Source organism: Chelonoidis abingdonii, chromosome 3, assembly GCF_003597395.2.
Source record: "Chelonoidis abingdonii isolate Lonesome George chromosome 3, CheloAbing_2.0, whole genome shotgun sequence".
Lineage (NCBI taxonomy): Eukaryota > Metazoa > Chordata > Testudines > Testudinidae > Chelonoidis > Chelonoidis abingdonii.
In genome coordinates this window covers 195382009-195399014 of record NC_133771.1, presented here as the reverse complement: position 1 = coordinate 195399014, position 17006 = coordinate 195382009, and the positions used below count along the sequence as shown (strand labels likewise).

Below are 17006 nucleotides of genomic sequence, written 5' to 3'. Positions count from 1 at the left end.
AAGGCCTCCTAGAAAAGGTCCAAGAGTCCCCATAGCGAGTACCGATCGAGCCAGAAATGATCCCTGTCTCGGTCAGTATCAGTACCGATGGCATCAAACCTGTCTAAATCTGGTACCCACAGCATGCGTAGTACTGAACTGACAGGGCAACTTTGAATGCCTAGAGACTCAGTGGGTGCAGGCAAAGAAGCATCGGTACCATGGGGGCATGAGAAACATAGAAGATCCGCCCCAGGGAAGGCTCCGTCAGTACAGTCATCAACCTCCGTACTGCCACAATATCGAGTTCACCCATTGTTCTGGGCTCACAGATGACCTCCGGCCACACACACCGCCCTTTTCGTTGTCTGAATCAAAAAGTGAGCAAGAGGACCTAGCTTCCCAACACCCTTCTCACCCACCATACAGAGCCCAGTTTCACTATGGACACTGGGCATACCGCCCTTCTGACCCACAACATCCCTGGTGTGGGCAACCATGGTACCAACCACTGTGCCCCTTCCCATCACAGTGGCCATACTGGAACCCTGGCAGGCCAAAAGGCAACAGGCCTCCATCACTGCTAGTATAGCATACCAACAGCTGAGGAAGTACCCTCCTTCAGCCACTGCCTCAAGGGCCTCTGAAGTCCTCAAGCAGGCTAGGGAGGAACAGGAGGCCAAAGTCGAAGAGGATGTTACTCCTTCAGCCTGCTTCTCATCATTATCACCGGATGAGATTGTGATGCCCCCTCCACCATCTATGGCAGATGACCGTAAGCTGTTCCAGGACTTGGCACAGAAGGTGGCAGAGGCCATTAGAAGCAGTGTCTGAGTTGCACCACTAGGTGGTGAACATTCTACATTCCTCCAGCTCCTCCAGAGTGTCCCTTCCCTATTAATGAGGCTAATGAATTCTGCCAAGGTGATATGGCAGGCCTCTGCATCCATCCCACCAACTTGCAAGAGGGTGGACAAGAAATATCATGTGCCAGCAAATGACACAGAATTCCTGTTCTCCCACCTGCCTCCCAATTCAATCATTGTGGATGCAGTTAACTCTAAAGGCTGCCAATACCACTTTAAGTCCACCCCATATAACTGGGACTGGGAGCACCTGGACCTGTTTGGCAGGAAGGCCTACTCCTAAGCCACCCTTCAATTCAAAGTGGCGAACTATCAAGTCTTGTGGGCTAAATATGACTCTCAGAACTATGTGAAATTTAGTTCTTTTATTGAGCACTCCCCCATTCTCGCAAGGACCAATTTAAGGCCTTGGAAAATGAGAGCCAGTTGGTGGCAAAAAGTCACTCCAGTGTACATTTGATGGCAACACGTTCTATTTTGACAGCGTTTTGATGAGACAGGCCTCGTGGCTTCATCTGTCTGACTTCCTCAAGGAGGTCCAAATGACAGTGGAAGACTACCCCTTTTGGGGGACAAAATTATTTGCTGAAAATACAGATGCCTCCCTCCATATGTTAAAAGATTTGAGGGTCACTCTTCGATCCCTTGGGATCTATACAACTGGGTACAAAAGAAAGTACAGCTCTCAGCCACCATTCAAGCCTTTCTCACAATACTCATCTCAGTAGTCACAATATCCCTCTCAATATACATAGAGATTGTATGAACCTCTGAGGAAGAAGCCTAGGTTCTCCAGATGGAAGATGTTGGGATCTCAGCAAACTTCCTCTCAGGCCTCCACCTTGAAGAAATAGTTTTGACAGGTTGATCAAGGTGCCTGTAGAACACTCACTTCATTTCATGATGGAAAAACCCATCCCTTCGGAGATCATCTCACCCCGTTCCACAGAACCTGGGAACGAATAACCTCTAACAAATGGGTGTTGGAGATCATCCGAGATGGCTACTCCACCCATTTCTTCTCCCTCTCTGCATCCCAAACACCCCTCCCCATCCCTCTTCAGGGACTCTTCTCATGAGAGCTTGCTATGTCAGGAGATAAAGTATCACCTCAGTGTAGCAGCCATAATGCAAGTATCCACACATGTAAGGGGCAGAGGCTTCTAATTTTTTATTTCCTGGAGACCCACACTGGACCTCAGAACGCTCAAAAAGTTTATCAAGGCTCAAAGGTTCAAGATGGTCATGTTATCTATTATCATGTTGTTATCATTAGAAAAAGGAGACTGGTTCTCGGCCCTTAACCTCCAAGATACTTATTTTCAGATCTTGATCATATTGAGCCACAGACATTACTTCAGGTTCGTGCTAAGTCAAGACCATTACCAATACAGAGTACTCCCTATTGGCCCCCAGAGTATTCTTCAAGGTCCTTTTGATAGTGGCGGCCCACTTACGCTCTTAAGGCATCATGATTTATCCTCACCTGGACGACTGTCTTCTCAGGGTATGGTCCTTTGCAGAGTCCTAGCAAGTCACTCAGCCTACACTGGACCTGTTTCAGAATCTGGGCCTACAGATAGATAAACAAAAATCGACATTAACACTGGTATAGTGACTAGAATTCATAGGAGCTGACCTTGACTCCATTCTTCCCACATCAGATTTCTCAGTCTCTCTTTGTTAATAAAGACAGTACAATCCAGCCCCCAAATTTTGGCCAAACATTGCCTCCAGCTCCTGGGCCACATGGAGATGGGCGCATGGATTATTGCTCATTCCAGACTATGGTTGAGATGTCTCCGAGCATGCTTTTGGTTCAGTTTAGAGGCCAAACAAAGACAACATAAGCAAACTACTATCCGTGTCCACCAGGGTCAAGCGATCCTCTGATTGGTGGAAGGACCCAGTAAACCTCTGTATGGGAATCCTGTTTGTTCAGAATTCCCCATCTCTACTCCTAACCGCACGGATCTCAATGGTCGCACAATACTGGACAAATGGCCTCCACATCAGCACGTGCACTTGCTTCCTCCTGCTGATCAAAGACATGTGCAAAAAGGTCATGACGGATAATATGGCGTGCATGTATTACACAAACCATCATTTGAGGCACCAGGTCTCATTCTGAGTACACAGAAGCACTAAAACTATGGAACTGGTGCATCTCCCACAATATCTTAATATCAGCTGCATACTTACCAGGAATACAAAATATGACAGCAGACAGTCTCATCCACAAATTCCCCCATGATCATGAATGGGAGATAGATTCGATGGTACTCCACAACATATTCTGACAATGGGGGATACCGGTAATAGACCTATTCACTACTTACCAGAGCAAGCAGTGTCCACAATACAGCTCTAGACTGCAGATCAGACAACATTCCATGGGAAATGCCCTCCTCCTTCCATGGGACAAAGGCCTCCATTCCCTCTAATATTGAAAGGCCTGTTGAAAGTGAAGAGAGCAAACATACTGATTTCTCCCACCTGGCCCAGACAGACATAGTATCCTTACCTGTCACAGCTGGCAATGTGTCCACCGATGACTCTTCCAGTCACTTCTTATCTTCTGTTGCTGAAAGAGAGACGCACTCTCCATCCCAACCTGTGGATTTTGTGTCTCAAAGTCTGGCTCCTTCATGGTTCCAGCACATAGAGACATCTTGCTCTGAGGATGTATGGGACGTGTTACTGCACAGTAGGAAAGGAGCTACTTGACGTACCTATCTACAAAAATAAAAAAGATTCCAGATCTGGTGCCATCCCAAAAGTGTCATCCCTAATACATCCGCCCTACCAGTGATCCTAGACTACTTGTTGACTCTCAAGAAATTGGGACTCTCTATTGTTTCACCTAGCAGCTATTGCAACCTTCCCTCAGCAGACAGAAGGATATTCAATCTTCTCCCATCCGACTATGAAGTTTTTCAAATGCATAGCAAACTTTTTCCCACAACCCAGACTTCCCATTCCTCAACAGGATCACAATCTATTATTAAAAGGTCTGACTAGGCCACCATTTGAACCTGTGGCCACTTGTTCGTTAACTCATCTTACCATGAAGATGGTGTTTCTCATAGTCATCACCTCTGCAAGGAGGATTGGGGAAATAGGAGCTCCGATGGCGCATTCCCCTTTCACTGGGTTCTTCTCTGACAAGGTCACTCTTAGACCATATCTGAAATTCATTCCCAACATAACTACTGCATTTCACATAAATTAGCTTATTCAGTTTCCAGCCTTTTATCCCAAACTTCATCAGGAAAATAGGGAAGCTATTCTCTATTTGCTTGGCGTGGGAAGAGCCTTCAGAAAATCTTCAAAACTCCTCCTCTCCATTGCAGATAGGTCAAAAGGCACAGTGATTTCATCTCACTGTCTCGCTAAGTGGGTGTTGGGCTGTATTAAATTCTGTTAACAATTGCATAATGTAACCTCCCCCCACCATCTTCGATACGCACACGTTCTACAAGGTTGGTCTCCTCATCCTTCGCCTAGGGTATCCCTATAACAGAAATCTGCAGAGCAGTTACCTGGGCATCTGCACACACCTTTAAAGAACACTATGGCACCCTGGAGATTTGGCTTCAGACTCCAAATTTGGTGCCAGAGTACTATCATCCATATCAGACTTGACTCCAAAGTCACAATCTCCAGTGATGGGCACAGCTCAGAAGTGATCTACAGTGGAGCCACCCATATGGACACCACTTGAAGAAGTTACTCACCTTGTGCAATAATGATGTGTGTCCCGATGGGAACTCCATGACCCACCCTTCTCCTCTCTACTTTGGAGTCCTAGTAGTTGACTCTGTGGTAGAAAAGTAACTGAGGAGGGATTGCCTGCACATCCTGGCTAGCTTAGTGGCAGGCAGGGAGCAACGCATGTGTGGGTGGGACAGACTGCTACCAAAGCACTCTGATCAGCAGCACAGGGACATAGACAACCTGCAGTGGAGCATCCATAGGGGTACACATCTCAAGGAACCAACATTACTGCACAAGAGGAGTACTTTCTTTATTGGAATTAACTTTTTCACAATACTACAACACAGAATTGAGTGTGGCTCTCATATATGAAATTTTAAACTTCTTAAATTAAAAACTAATCTGACTGAGGCCTTCTGTCTAATACAGGGAAAGTTCACTGTAGTTAAAAGCATGAAGACTGTATGAAATAATGAAGTTAAACTGCATGTCAGTCAAGACTGGACATTGTTTTTAGGTGCATGAAATCATACTAGGATAAAAATGAGCCTTTTTGCTGAATTGTCATCGAATCTCTTCAAGACAGATAGGGCTCCTCGGTCTGGAGGGGTAGCTTATTTAGGAGAAGGAGAACTCTGATCTGAAACCCTCATCTATGGGTTAAATAAAGCATGGTGTTGGGCAGCAGCAACAGCAGTATTGCCTCTTATTGGTCCATCTAGTCTATAGCTACAAGATGGGGAGAATTTGGGCATGTACTTAGTTCAACTAGGGAAAGGCCCTCTCACTGCTGTGTATGTCAGGGACACCAATTAATACACTATAGTTTCTGGCACAAGGTGACTAGTTGGTGCAAGCAATGTTTTTCTTTTTGGTGAGTTACCAAAGGGCAGTAGTAGATATTAGCAAGGGATAATGCTAATGGTGAGAGGGCATCTTAGCTTTATGCCAGAAGTTCACCCACCTCAAGCCTGGCAGCCCCAGCATCTGAGCTGGGGATTTCTGGCAGTCAGCATCTGAACAGACCTGTAGAGGTTCAGGGTAGAATGACGAGTCAGAGTCAGATGAATTGCAACGACCTGCACAGCCAAAGAATTCTCATATAAGTAGTAATATTGAATGTACCCCATTTGACTGACAAAGGTGTGGAAGTAGCTGATAAGAAGGTACGGAGAGGTATTTGTGTTCTATGCCTGCAGAAAACATGATGAATGGGGAACACAGTGAGGGAGCTGGGCTTAGATTATAAACTCTTCTGTGGTAACAAAAGCAGATGTAATGGAGTCAGGTTGGTAGTGAGAGGAGAGCTGAGAGAGAACAATAATTGAAATTATTAGAGTAAGTGACCGACTGATGTCTGTATGGGTCCAAATTAAGAAGCATGTTCTGTTTGTGATATCAGCATATGCACCTCACGAAAGATGCAGTGAAGCAGAGTTTCCTCCCAAGATTTGAAAGCACTAGCGGACAGAGCCATACCAGAGGAGATGTTGGATGACTTGAGATATGGAAGAGACAGGCAAAAACAGAAGGGGTAATATAATCTGCTTAGTAAATTCCAGTCTAGGCACTATGGAATGAAGAAAGGAAACTATTACTAAACCATATGTAATGTCAATCAATGGATGATAGCCAGTCCATGGTTCCAAAAGAAGGTGAGTGATTTGGACATGTACATCAGTAGTGGAAATAAACTTGGTGTTGGCTGAAGAATGGAACTACCTCAAAAGAACATGGATTGCAGCAGGAGAAGAGATTTGTGGCTGATGCAGATGGGGAAAACAGAGGGCAAGAGAAGAGTGGTGATAGACTGAAGTGCAGGTAGTTACCTAAAACAAGAAAATGCAGCCTAATGGAAAAAAAGAAATACACTGAGTATAAATGAAAGTGAATAGAACAAAGGAAAGTGAGCTGCCAAGCAAGCAATGAAGAAGGCAAAAAGAATGCCATACATGACCTGTATGACAAGCTTGTAAACCATCCGCAACAGGCTGGCAAAAAGATCTATAGCTTGGCAAAAATGACCACACTCCACATTAAGTGTGGCGGGAGAGAAGGATTGTTGTGTGGCTTGCTGGAAGAACCACTGGCAAAAAAAAGGTCTACAGCATGGCAAAAATGGCCACACCACACATTAAGCGCGCGCGCGTGTGTGTGTGTTAGGGGATGGGGGAATGGACTGTTGTCTGGCTGGAGGAAGGTGTGTACCTCTTTAAAGGATAGAGAGGCAAGCAGTGAGGTTGCAGCAATGGCAGAGCAGGTCAACATGGGGATGCTGACCCCTAGGTGACTCGAAGAGAGGAGAGGTTATGCCAAGCAGGAAAAGTCCTCTTTTACGTGGACCAGGCAGAATAGCAAGGACTCAAGCTCTGCAGTCTTCATGGTGCCATGTGGTAGCATGATGGTGAGAGCAGGGGAAGGGGTAGGAATGCTTCCCCCACACACAGAGGGAAAAGCTGGCATTTAGTAACAGAAGGGAAGCAAATTTTAGGCATAGCTCAGAAGCTTCTGTATGGAAGGGATACAGTGATCAGATAAATGGATTGGTAAAGAATTCAAAGGAGGCATTTGTTAAAGGACTGGAAACTGGGAAGTTCGGGGCTCATATGTCTGACATGGCAGGGAGCCAACTGCCCCTCTTAGAGCCCACCTTAACCCACATGGGGGAGATGGAAGGTCCCAACCATAGGTGGGCTGGGGACTAGGATGGGAAAGAGGGTTGGCTGATGGAAGCCCCCTGGTATATATTGAAATGATAATGCCATTACCAGCACTATACACTTTTATCTGTGGGGAGCTCCCAGGTAGTTAATAAAATGGTAGCTTAATTAAACCACATGCAGTTTCTCCTGTCCTTCCAATATAGCTGGACAATAAGATTCAAAGGAAGGGAGGATGGTATTGCAACATCATTTGTAACGAATGACCGGGGGAGGCTATTATTAATACATGAACAAGCAAAGGAGAGGTGAAAAAAGTAGTTTGAGGGGCAAAACGGCCTTTTTGGCAGAGTTGCCAACATGTGAGCTTAATGTCAGATCTGAGTCTGACATAATGGAGGATAAGGTGAGAAAATGTAGTCCAGAAAATGAAGAATGGTAAGGCAGTGGGACCTGATAAAATGACGGCAGACCTGGTGAAAATCCTGGGCAAGAGAGGTATAAAGTGGATGAGCAGAGTAGTTAAAGCCATAGAGTGAACCAGGAGAATTCCTGAAGACTGATGAGAATCTATTTTGGCATCAATACAGGGAAGCATCCATGAATGCAGACACTATCAAGGGATAAAGTTACCAGAACACACATTGGATGCTAGGATTGGGAGAAAGGTGGACAGGACAAGTGAACAAGAACAGTTCTGCTTTAGGAAAAGCCAAGCAACCACAGATTGCATGTTTGTAATTCGGCAAGTGACAGAAGCAGCTAGAATATCAACAGGATAGCTTCTGGGCTGTCATAGACCCTAGAAAGAGTCTATGTTAAAATGAACAGAAGGATGCTCACACCAGTACTGAAATATTATCTGAGAATTTAATAACTGTGGGGAATGCAGTATATAGATCTAAAACAGTGATCTGAATGTGTTTTGGAACAGCAAGCCCCTTGGGATTAGAAATGAGATTGCATCAGGGGTTGGCCCTCAGTCCATTGCTGTTTATCGTATTTACGGACTACGTCAGCTGGACGATAACAATGGGAAAATGTCAGAACCTGCAATATAGAGATGAAATAGCAATAAGGGCATCCTCAGAAGAAGACTTGTAGAAAATAGTAAACCAATGATACGACCAGCTAAGCAACCACAGGATGACAATGAACAGGACTAAGACAGAGGTCACATGGCACAGCAGAGGTGCCACAGGGAAACTGGTGTAGCCTGAAAGATTAATCTGCTTGCTTGCATAGATATAGCTTTTCTTGTAAGTTTAAGTATTTGATTTATTGTAATAGGTTTATAGATTTATATTGAAAATAATGTAGGCCAGGGGTTGGCAACCTTTCAGAAGTGGTGTGCCGAGTCTTCATTTATTCACTCTAATTTAAGGTTTCGCGTGCCAGTAATACATCTTAACATTTTTAGAATGTGTCTCTTTCTATGAGTCTATGATATAGAACTAAATTATTGTTGTATGTAAAGTAAATAAGGTTTTTAAAATGTTTAAGAAACTTCATTTAAAATTAAATTAAAATGCAGAGCCCCCTGGACCGGTGGCCAGGACCCGGGCAGCGTGCTACTGAAAATCAGCTCATGTGCTGCCTTTGGCACGTGTGCCATAGGTTGCCTATCCCTGAGTTAAGCTATAATGCAAGGGACCTACAGGCCAAAACCTGTATGCTAAGCTAAGGCAAAGTTAGTATATCTATATTACAACCTTTTACCCAGATAGCAAAGTTAACCTACATATTAAGACCTATTACCTAAATAGATAAGCACCCACACATATGTTTAAGACCTCTTATCTAAAGCAACAGATAATGGAAGAATGGAATAGGGTTTTTTTCAATTTTGTACCCACTGACTTAACAGGTACACCATAAGGAAACTTATGTGTATATGTCCATGTCATCAATACACACAAACATACTCGTCTGTGGGGTAAGTGTACCCTAACATTTCTGTGGGTGAGAAATGAAATTCAGCATAGGAGAGAGGATTTCTGGCACTTCTGCCCTATAAAAGAGATGACCCACCTCACTAGCATATACTATCTATCCATGACAACTACTAACTATTAGTAGGCCATACTCATTTTCTTTTCAAACTTCAAGTTCTAAGGGGACTAGGCTAAGTCTGGTTTCCCTAAACTTTTGTTCTTAGTTTTATTAGGTTTTAATTTTAACTTTAGTTAAGTAAACTCCTAAGTTAGCTTCAATAGTTCTTAGCATTAGCTTCCTCTAAGCTCTGCACCTCTCACTCAAGAACTGAAAAACTGCCAGAGGTGAGGTCCTGTGTCTTTTACCACCAGGTTATCAAGAAAGGGTGTAAGTATATTAACCAAAGCTTTGTAGCATATAATACTGTATTACCATATGTATCTCTTAAATAGCAGTAATACAACTGTAACTTTGTAACTCTAATAAAATAGTAATTAAATGGTAAAATAATCAATTTTAATACGTCTTTATGGCCGTATCAGTCTCAGTGTGAGCTTCCTGTCACACCCCCGAGGGTCCTTTGTAAATTCTGTGAATCCTAATTTGGGACAAAAACTTTTATCTTCTAATCAAATAGAGTGGCAAGCCTAAAACCCATACTATCCAAATTAATATTATTAACACACCCTAAATCAGGCTACGCTGGGTATAGAGATGAATAGAGTACAACTAAACCAAACTAACTGGTTCAATTAACTGAATAGCTAGATTACAGAAAGCTGTGTTTGAACATGAGTCAAAAGCTAGATTTGAGTGCTAGAAGTGTAAGGAATAACATCCCAGGTGTTGCACGTCAGAAGTGTATGCCACTGAGACTGAAAGCCCAATTATATAGAACAATGGTGCACCCTGTAATGCTGGCAGACCAGTGGGCTAGAACGTATTCACCTGTGTATTAGTATAGATCAAAATTAGTGTAAATGTAAGGGCGTATTCCGGAATTTAATCTTTATGAAAACTAGTGGAATGTCACTTGTATTGTTTTCACTTATCAGTTTCTGTTATAATGTAATAGCAAACATTTACATTGTGCATAACCCTGTAACTAAATAACCCATCAAAGAAATCTTGTGAAATGCTAATAAAGGACTTCAACAGAAAATGCTTATTTCAAAGCAAGTGGCCATTATGTATGATAGTCAGACATCAAAAGGCTAAGTGCATTCCTCATTCACTGACAAAGGAAAAGCCCACGTAGGTAGAAAGACTGTCAGCTTGCTTTCTGTCACAAGAAAAATATAAATATGGATTCTCAGAAAAATCCTTCATTTCTGAACTGTTTAGCCTCACCTCAGTTCCCAGAAAAATCCATGAAGAAGGTCTTCAAGGATTCCATTTTGAAGCACTTGGAGGAAAGGAAGGTGATCAGGATGATGGGATGGATTGCACCCTCAGCAAGTTGGTGGATGACACTAAGTTCGGGGGAGAGGTAGATACGCTGGAGGGTAGGGATAGGGTCCGGAGTGACCTAGACAAATTGGAGGATTGGGCCATAAAAAATCTGATGAGGTCCAACAGGGACAAGTGCAGAGTACTGCATTTAGGATGGAAGAATCCCGTGCATTGCTACAGGCTGGGGACTGACTGGCTAAGCGGCATTTCTGCAGAAAAGGACCTGGGGATTACAGTGGATGAGAATCTGGATATGAGTCAACAGTGTGCCCTTGTAACCAAGAAGGCTAACAGCCTATTGGGCTGCATTAGTAGGAGCATTGCCAGCAGATCGAGGGAAGTGATTATTCCCCTCTATTCGGCACTGGTGAGGCCACATCTGGAGTATTGTGTCCAGTTTTGGGCCGCCCACTACGGAATGGATGTGGACAAATTGGAGAGAGTCCAGCAGAGGGCAATGAAAATGATTAGGGGCCTGGAGCACATGACTTATAATGAGACGCTGAGGAAAGTTGGCTTATTTAGTCGCAGAGGAGAAGAGTGAGGGGGGATTTGATAGCAGCCTTCAACTACTCTGAAAGGGGTTTCCAAAGAGGATGGAGCTAGGCTGTTCTCAGTGGTGGCAGATGACAGAACAAGGAACAATGGTCTCAAGTTGCAGTGGGGGAGGTCTAGGTTGGATATTAGGAAAAACTGTTTCACTAGGAGAGTGAAGCACTGGAATGGGTTACCTAGTGCAGTGGTAGAACCTCCATCCTTAGAGATTAAGGCCTGGCTTGACAAAGCCCTGGCTGAGATGATTTAGTTGGGGTTGTTTCTGGTTTGAGCAGGGGGTTGGACTAGATGACCTCCTGAGGTCTCGTCCTACCCTAATCTTCTATGATTCTATGACTCTTGCAAGAAAGTATACCAGATGCAAAGCGGAGTTCCCCAGAGACAATCTGGGTACCTGAAAAACTTCTGTGAAGCTGGCAGTTTATTAGATTAGTGCTACAAATTGTGACTCACCTGTTAATATTTTTTACCTGCTTTAACCTCTCAATAACTCTTATTTCTTTGCTAATAAACCTTTAGTTAGTTTACTATAGAAATGGCTGCCAGTGTTGTCTTTGGCATAAGATCTGGAATACCAATTGATCTGGGATAAGTGAAACTTGATGTGCTGTGATTTTGGGTTTAAATGACCATTATTGCAAAATCCAGTTTGTCTGGGTGGCAAGACAGGCTGGACACTCTAAGGAGATTCCATGGTAAGACTGGTACAGTGATCCAGGCATTCACATTTGTTGCCGGCATGATGAAATCTAATTATAGAACATAGCACCAGTTTAGGGTATCATCCCTTGTTTTCTGATAGTCTTCCGTGAAGTAGGCACTCTGTTGTTAGCCACTCCAGACAGCGTGACACACTCCACAGTGTGATATAGTACAGAAGCCTGAGTGGTAGAGATTCAAGGTCAGTACTTACAGGTGTTTGAAATAAGATGTCTTTGTGCAATAAAGGATTACCCAAAGGGACAGATAGTGAAATGAAAGCATTAAGATGGAAGTCAGTTTGTGATGTGGCTGACAAAATCTAGGAAGCACAACTTTGCTGGTTTGGACACAGAGGATGAAAAAGGAGGACCTGGTGAAGATAGCATGGAGAATATGGTAGGAAGGAGATCCTGAGGAAGCAATAGATGGATTGCAACAAAGATGGTACGCAGGTGGACCTTAATTTTGCTTTGGACAGACAAAGATGATGGATGCTTGTACAACAACATGATTGGGTGTGGGGTGGGGAGAAGATCATATATATTGACTGTAAACAGAACTAGTTCCAGTCTTGGAACAGATGAAATGGACCTTTAAAGGAAAAAATACACAATAATTAGAAAGCAGTGTACTCTATTTCTTCCTCATTTCCACCCTGAGATATGTTAATATACAAAAAAGTTAACTTGTCTGAAATACTTTGTTTTGTATTTTTAAGGACTTCACTATGGACTGTGGTATCTGTTATGCTTACCGACTTGATGGTGCTATTCCAGACCAGGTGTGTGGTGATTCCCGATGTGGACAACCTTTCCATCAGGCTTGTTTGTTTGAGGTAAAATTTTTATTAATGTAACAAATCCACTTGGCTCCAATTCATGGATCCCAGATATGGGCTTCTGTATGAGAATATTACGGAAGCAGTAGAAATAGCTAGCTAGGTGACGGGTAAAAGACTGGTGAGAGAGAACTTTATCAGCAATGAAGCAGAACCACTAAGCCTTCTTAATTACGTGTTCTTATTGCTGCTTCCCTAGTGTTCTCTCCCATCACTCACTTATGTTTTATAAGCTCTTGGGGGGTAAGGAACCTGCCTTACTGTGTGTACACAAGCAAAAGTCTAATCCAGACAGGCGCTTCTAGGTGCTACAAAAGTAGAACAATTTAATAATACTGCTCTGAAAACCTCAGAAGGGAGTGTAGGGGAAGTCAGAGACGATCACTTTAGAGTACTTTCAGTAAGTGAAACCAGTTAATCATTATAGGTAGATTGTACAGAAAACTAATCCAGTGAAATTGCATGCTCCTAATCCAGTGTGAAAACACTACAAATCAGGGATTTATCAGCTACTATGGTGAAGAGCACTGTTTATAAGAACTTTAGACTCATTCCTAAATTGGGCATAAAATAAACATTAAGTTTTCATTATCTTGTCTTGCAGTGGTTACAAGGTCTTCCTTCTAGCAGACAAAGTTTTAATGTCATCTTTGGTGAATGTCCATATTGTAACAAGGTAAGGAAATCTTTTAGGAAGGCTAATGGGAATGTAAAATTGAATAAAGTACAGTAATGGAGCTTAGGAAAAGTGGAAAAAAATAAGAGCAGCAGACAGTTAGTTAATTTGATAAACACTTGTGGATTTTATATTTTATTCCACTGTAAAAATTATAGCATGGAATTATTAATTACATGCACAAGTATTTAAAACTATTTGTTGAAGCAAGAGTAAAAGTAAGATGTAACAATGTCTATATATCAAACATATACCAGAGTCCTTTATCATGAAAGACACAGGAGATTTAATTCTTCTACAATTTTTAGTATTACTCTATGAAAGGACTAGTTCTGGGAAGCATGCCTAATGTTCAGAATAGAAACAACCAAATAAAAATAGTGCAACACACATGTAGCCTTGTACACTGTAGAGGTTAAAGGGTATCTATTTACAGTATGTTACTTTACAAATCTTTTTCAAGCCAATCTCGGTGAAAATGTCTATGAAGAAACTTTGAAAAAATAACTTGTACAGCTTTGGGTGAATGACACTGCACATAAACTCAAGACATTTTAAATGCTGACATCAAAGAAAATACAACACAAGGAATATTAATATCAGAAGTACAAGTATGGTCATTGTGTATCGATACCTCTCTTCAGTAAATGCAAGCTTAAAAAAATTGGACATAGAAGGACAAGTAAAATCTCTGTTGGGTTCTTGCAAAGATACTGGGGAATATGTAATGCTGTTTTCGTGTGGTTTCTTTTTAACTTCACAGAAAACTGTTTGGAGATAGTGCCTGTGTAGTTGTCTTACGGTGTTTTCCTGCAAGAGAGAAAAAAAATTAAATGTTTTCAGCATTAAATAGAGTGGAAATCTGAATCAGAAGAACAAAGATTAAAATATTCTGTTACATTGACATTTGCATATAAGTTTCCCCCAGAAAGCAAAGAACTACAGTGAAAGAACAAATTCTGACAAGCTTTTAGCAAGATTTGCTAGTAACGTTTGCTGAGCTACTAGGAGTAGAGATTTAACCCCTCTAGATTTTGTGAGCATTCTGTCAGATGTAGCTAGCATTTAAAACTTTATAAATGTACAAATACAGCAGTGTTCATATCTACAAATTAATGTGGGGTTTGGTTTTATAACATGTAGACTAAATGCTTGGCAAAAAAATATTTAGAATTCCATTTTTAAAAGCAACATCTAAAGGGCTCTAATACCTTTATCTTTGTCCTCAAAATTGTGAAAATCTGTAACATTTACAATATTCTTGTTAATAAAGCTATTATATACACATTCTAAACATCTGATTGTCAAATGTGCTGTTCCTATTTATTTAATTTCATTTTATATCTCCACAGTACAGCAAAACTTGTCATGATTACTCAAAGGTGTAGGTGGTTTTTAATTTCCAGAAGCATCAACTTTATGGCTGCTTTGATCTTCACCTCCGAACTGACTCCTGCACCCACAACCCTTATTGCAAAACTTTCTTCAATGCACAGTTGTGTTTCTTGTATTTCACTCCTGAAGTTTCTTTTGACAATCATCTCTTCCTTTAATGTTGCTACCTCATCCCACGTTCCTTCTGCAAACTCCTGTTCGTAAATATCCTCCTTTGACTTCAAATTTCCTCCTCTCTTTCTTGATGCTTGTTCAGACTATAGTTTTCATATTCCATCCCACTCTCATCCACAGTAGTTTCTTTTGCTAAATCCATCCCACTTATCCTCTATCCTGGCATTGTAGTCCTTTGGATGAAAAATGTGTAGTGAAGAAAGTCAACATGGACCCTGAATTATCTACCATTTGGCTTGCCAACTGATTCTCCTTCCTAATTAGATACAGAAGTCGTTCTTTGACACTTCATCTCAGTCCAGTTTTCACCACAAAAAGATAAGAACTACCTCATGAACTATTTTTCTCTATGGTCTCCAATACAGGTGATGTTCTACTCTGATTCTCTGTCATTTGCCTTTATGCCTTCTCTCATGCTCTTCCTTCCTCAGCTGGTGTTTTTCCTCTCTGCCTTCACACATACCACTGTTTTCTGTACCCCAAAAGCCCTTCTGCCTCTCCAGCTATCACCCATTTCACTTCCAAGTCCTTGAGCAAGCTCTGAACTCTGGTTTTCTTGTCAGTTCACTCTCCTTGACTCTTCTCCAATCTATTCACTATTTTCGAAGTGACTTATGACACCTTTCTTGCATCTCTTCTCCATCCTCATTCAATAGTCTGTTACACTGCTGACCACACCATCCTTTTATACCCCACACCACTATAGTCTCCTTCAGCTGTTCTACTTCCCTCCACTCTTGGTGAACTGCAGGGTTCTGGTTCCTGTTCCCTTTTTCTCCCTCATTTTCCTGAGGTTAAGGTCATACCTGCATTCATGGCTACCAAATTACACATACCATTCCCAATTCTTCTATTTCCACCCCTGATCAGTGGCATAGAGATATGGCAATTTCCTGATGTATTGCCTCCTAAAATCTAAATGGCAAAAAACAGATCTCTCCCTACTTATTCCACATCCCAGCCTTGGGGTTGCAGTGTCATAAAGGACTCCACCTCTCACAATTAGGCTGCTGCTGAATTCTGTAACAACTTCAGTGTTTTCCAGTATATGTCACTTTCTCTCCATGAATACAACTTTTCTCTTGCCTTAATAAGCTGATGACTAGACTCTTGCAAAGTCCTTTGATCTGTCAAACCCGGCTTCCATCTTCCAGTCCATTCAAAATGCCACATCAATCTCATCTTCCTTTCCTGCTGTTATAACCATGTCATATACTAAGTCTGTTCTCTGACTCTTCATCATATTCAGCTTCCTCATCATCGTGGCTGGGCCTAGACTAGAATAAAGGTATATAAAATCGTGCCTTTCCAAAATTCTTTTGCTTGGACCATGCAGCCTTTTTTTCTTTTTATCTATGCCTGAAATATCCTTCCTAATTTTGTACATCACAAGCTCTCTCTCTCAAATACACCCAAAGTCACTTCTGTAATCCCAATATTACTCTCCTACACCATCTTTCCAAATCAGTTAAATAAAAGGAATTCGCAGGAAGCATACCATCCAAACATATTCCCATGGCTTCATTTTATATATTCTTTCTCCAACTTCCCTCCCCTTAATTCTTCATCTGAATGTTTTAAAATGCTGACATCCATATTTAATTTGATTGTCTTGTTAGTGATAATGTGTCGTGAGTACTAAGGAACAACTATAGTGGAATAGCCAGATAAATAGACGTATTTCTCAATTACATTTTCCTCCTAGGGAAAAATAACTCAAAAATACTAATGGCAACCAAATATTATGCAAAAGGCTTGTTTAGACCATTATTATTCTTGATACCTGATCCTTCTCATGGGTTGCTGCTTCTATTGCTTGTTCCTTCTTTCAGTCAGCCAGGAACACACATTCCACAACTCCTCCCCTCCAGCTGTACTAAATGTACCCTTGCCTTCCAGCTAGGTGCAGCTTCTGATATCACCACAAAGCAGGGGAAAAAGGAGCACAAATCCCCATACTCCTTCACAACAACATAATTTACAGTGAAGATGGCACCGCTGTCACTAGCAGTTTCCACTAATACACATGATCAATGTCAGGGACCAGTCTCTATCAT

The 17006-nt window shown here is 41.9% G+C and overlaps 2 protein-coding genes across 4 annotated transcripts in view; one reads left to right on the top strand and one right to left on the bottom strand.

Annotated features, from left to right (window-relative positions):
* The window catches only part of FANCL (FA complementation group L), a 74406-nt gene extending 60477 nt beyond the window's left edge, over window positions 1–13929 (top strand). Inside the window, exons 12-14 of the mRNA XM_032792666.2 lie at window positions 12585–12701; window positions 13309–13380; window positions 13844–13929. Coding sequence (XP_032648557.1) covers window positions 12585–12701; window positions 13309–13380; window positions 13844–13879 — 225 coding nt within the window. The 3' untranslated portion in view covers window positions 13880–13929. The remainder of the gene's footprint in view (window positions 1–12584; window positions 12702–13308; window positions 13381–13843) is intronic.
* Window positions 13484–17006, bottom strand: part of VRK2 (VRK serine/threonine kinase 2) — an 83470-nt gene continuing 79947 nt past the window's right edge. For all 3 annotated transcript variants that reach the window (XM_032792659.2, XM_032792660.2, XM_075064430.1), the window contains one exon: window positions 13484–14190. In XM_032792659.2, coding sequence (XP_032648550.1) covers window positions 13948–14190 — 243 coding nt within the window. In that variant the 3' untranslated portion in view covers window positions 13484–13947. The remainder of the gene's footprint in view (window positions 14191–17006) is intronic.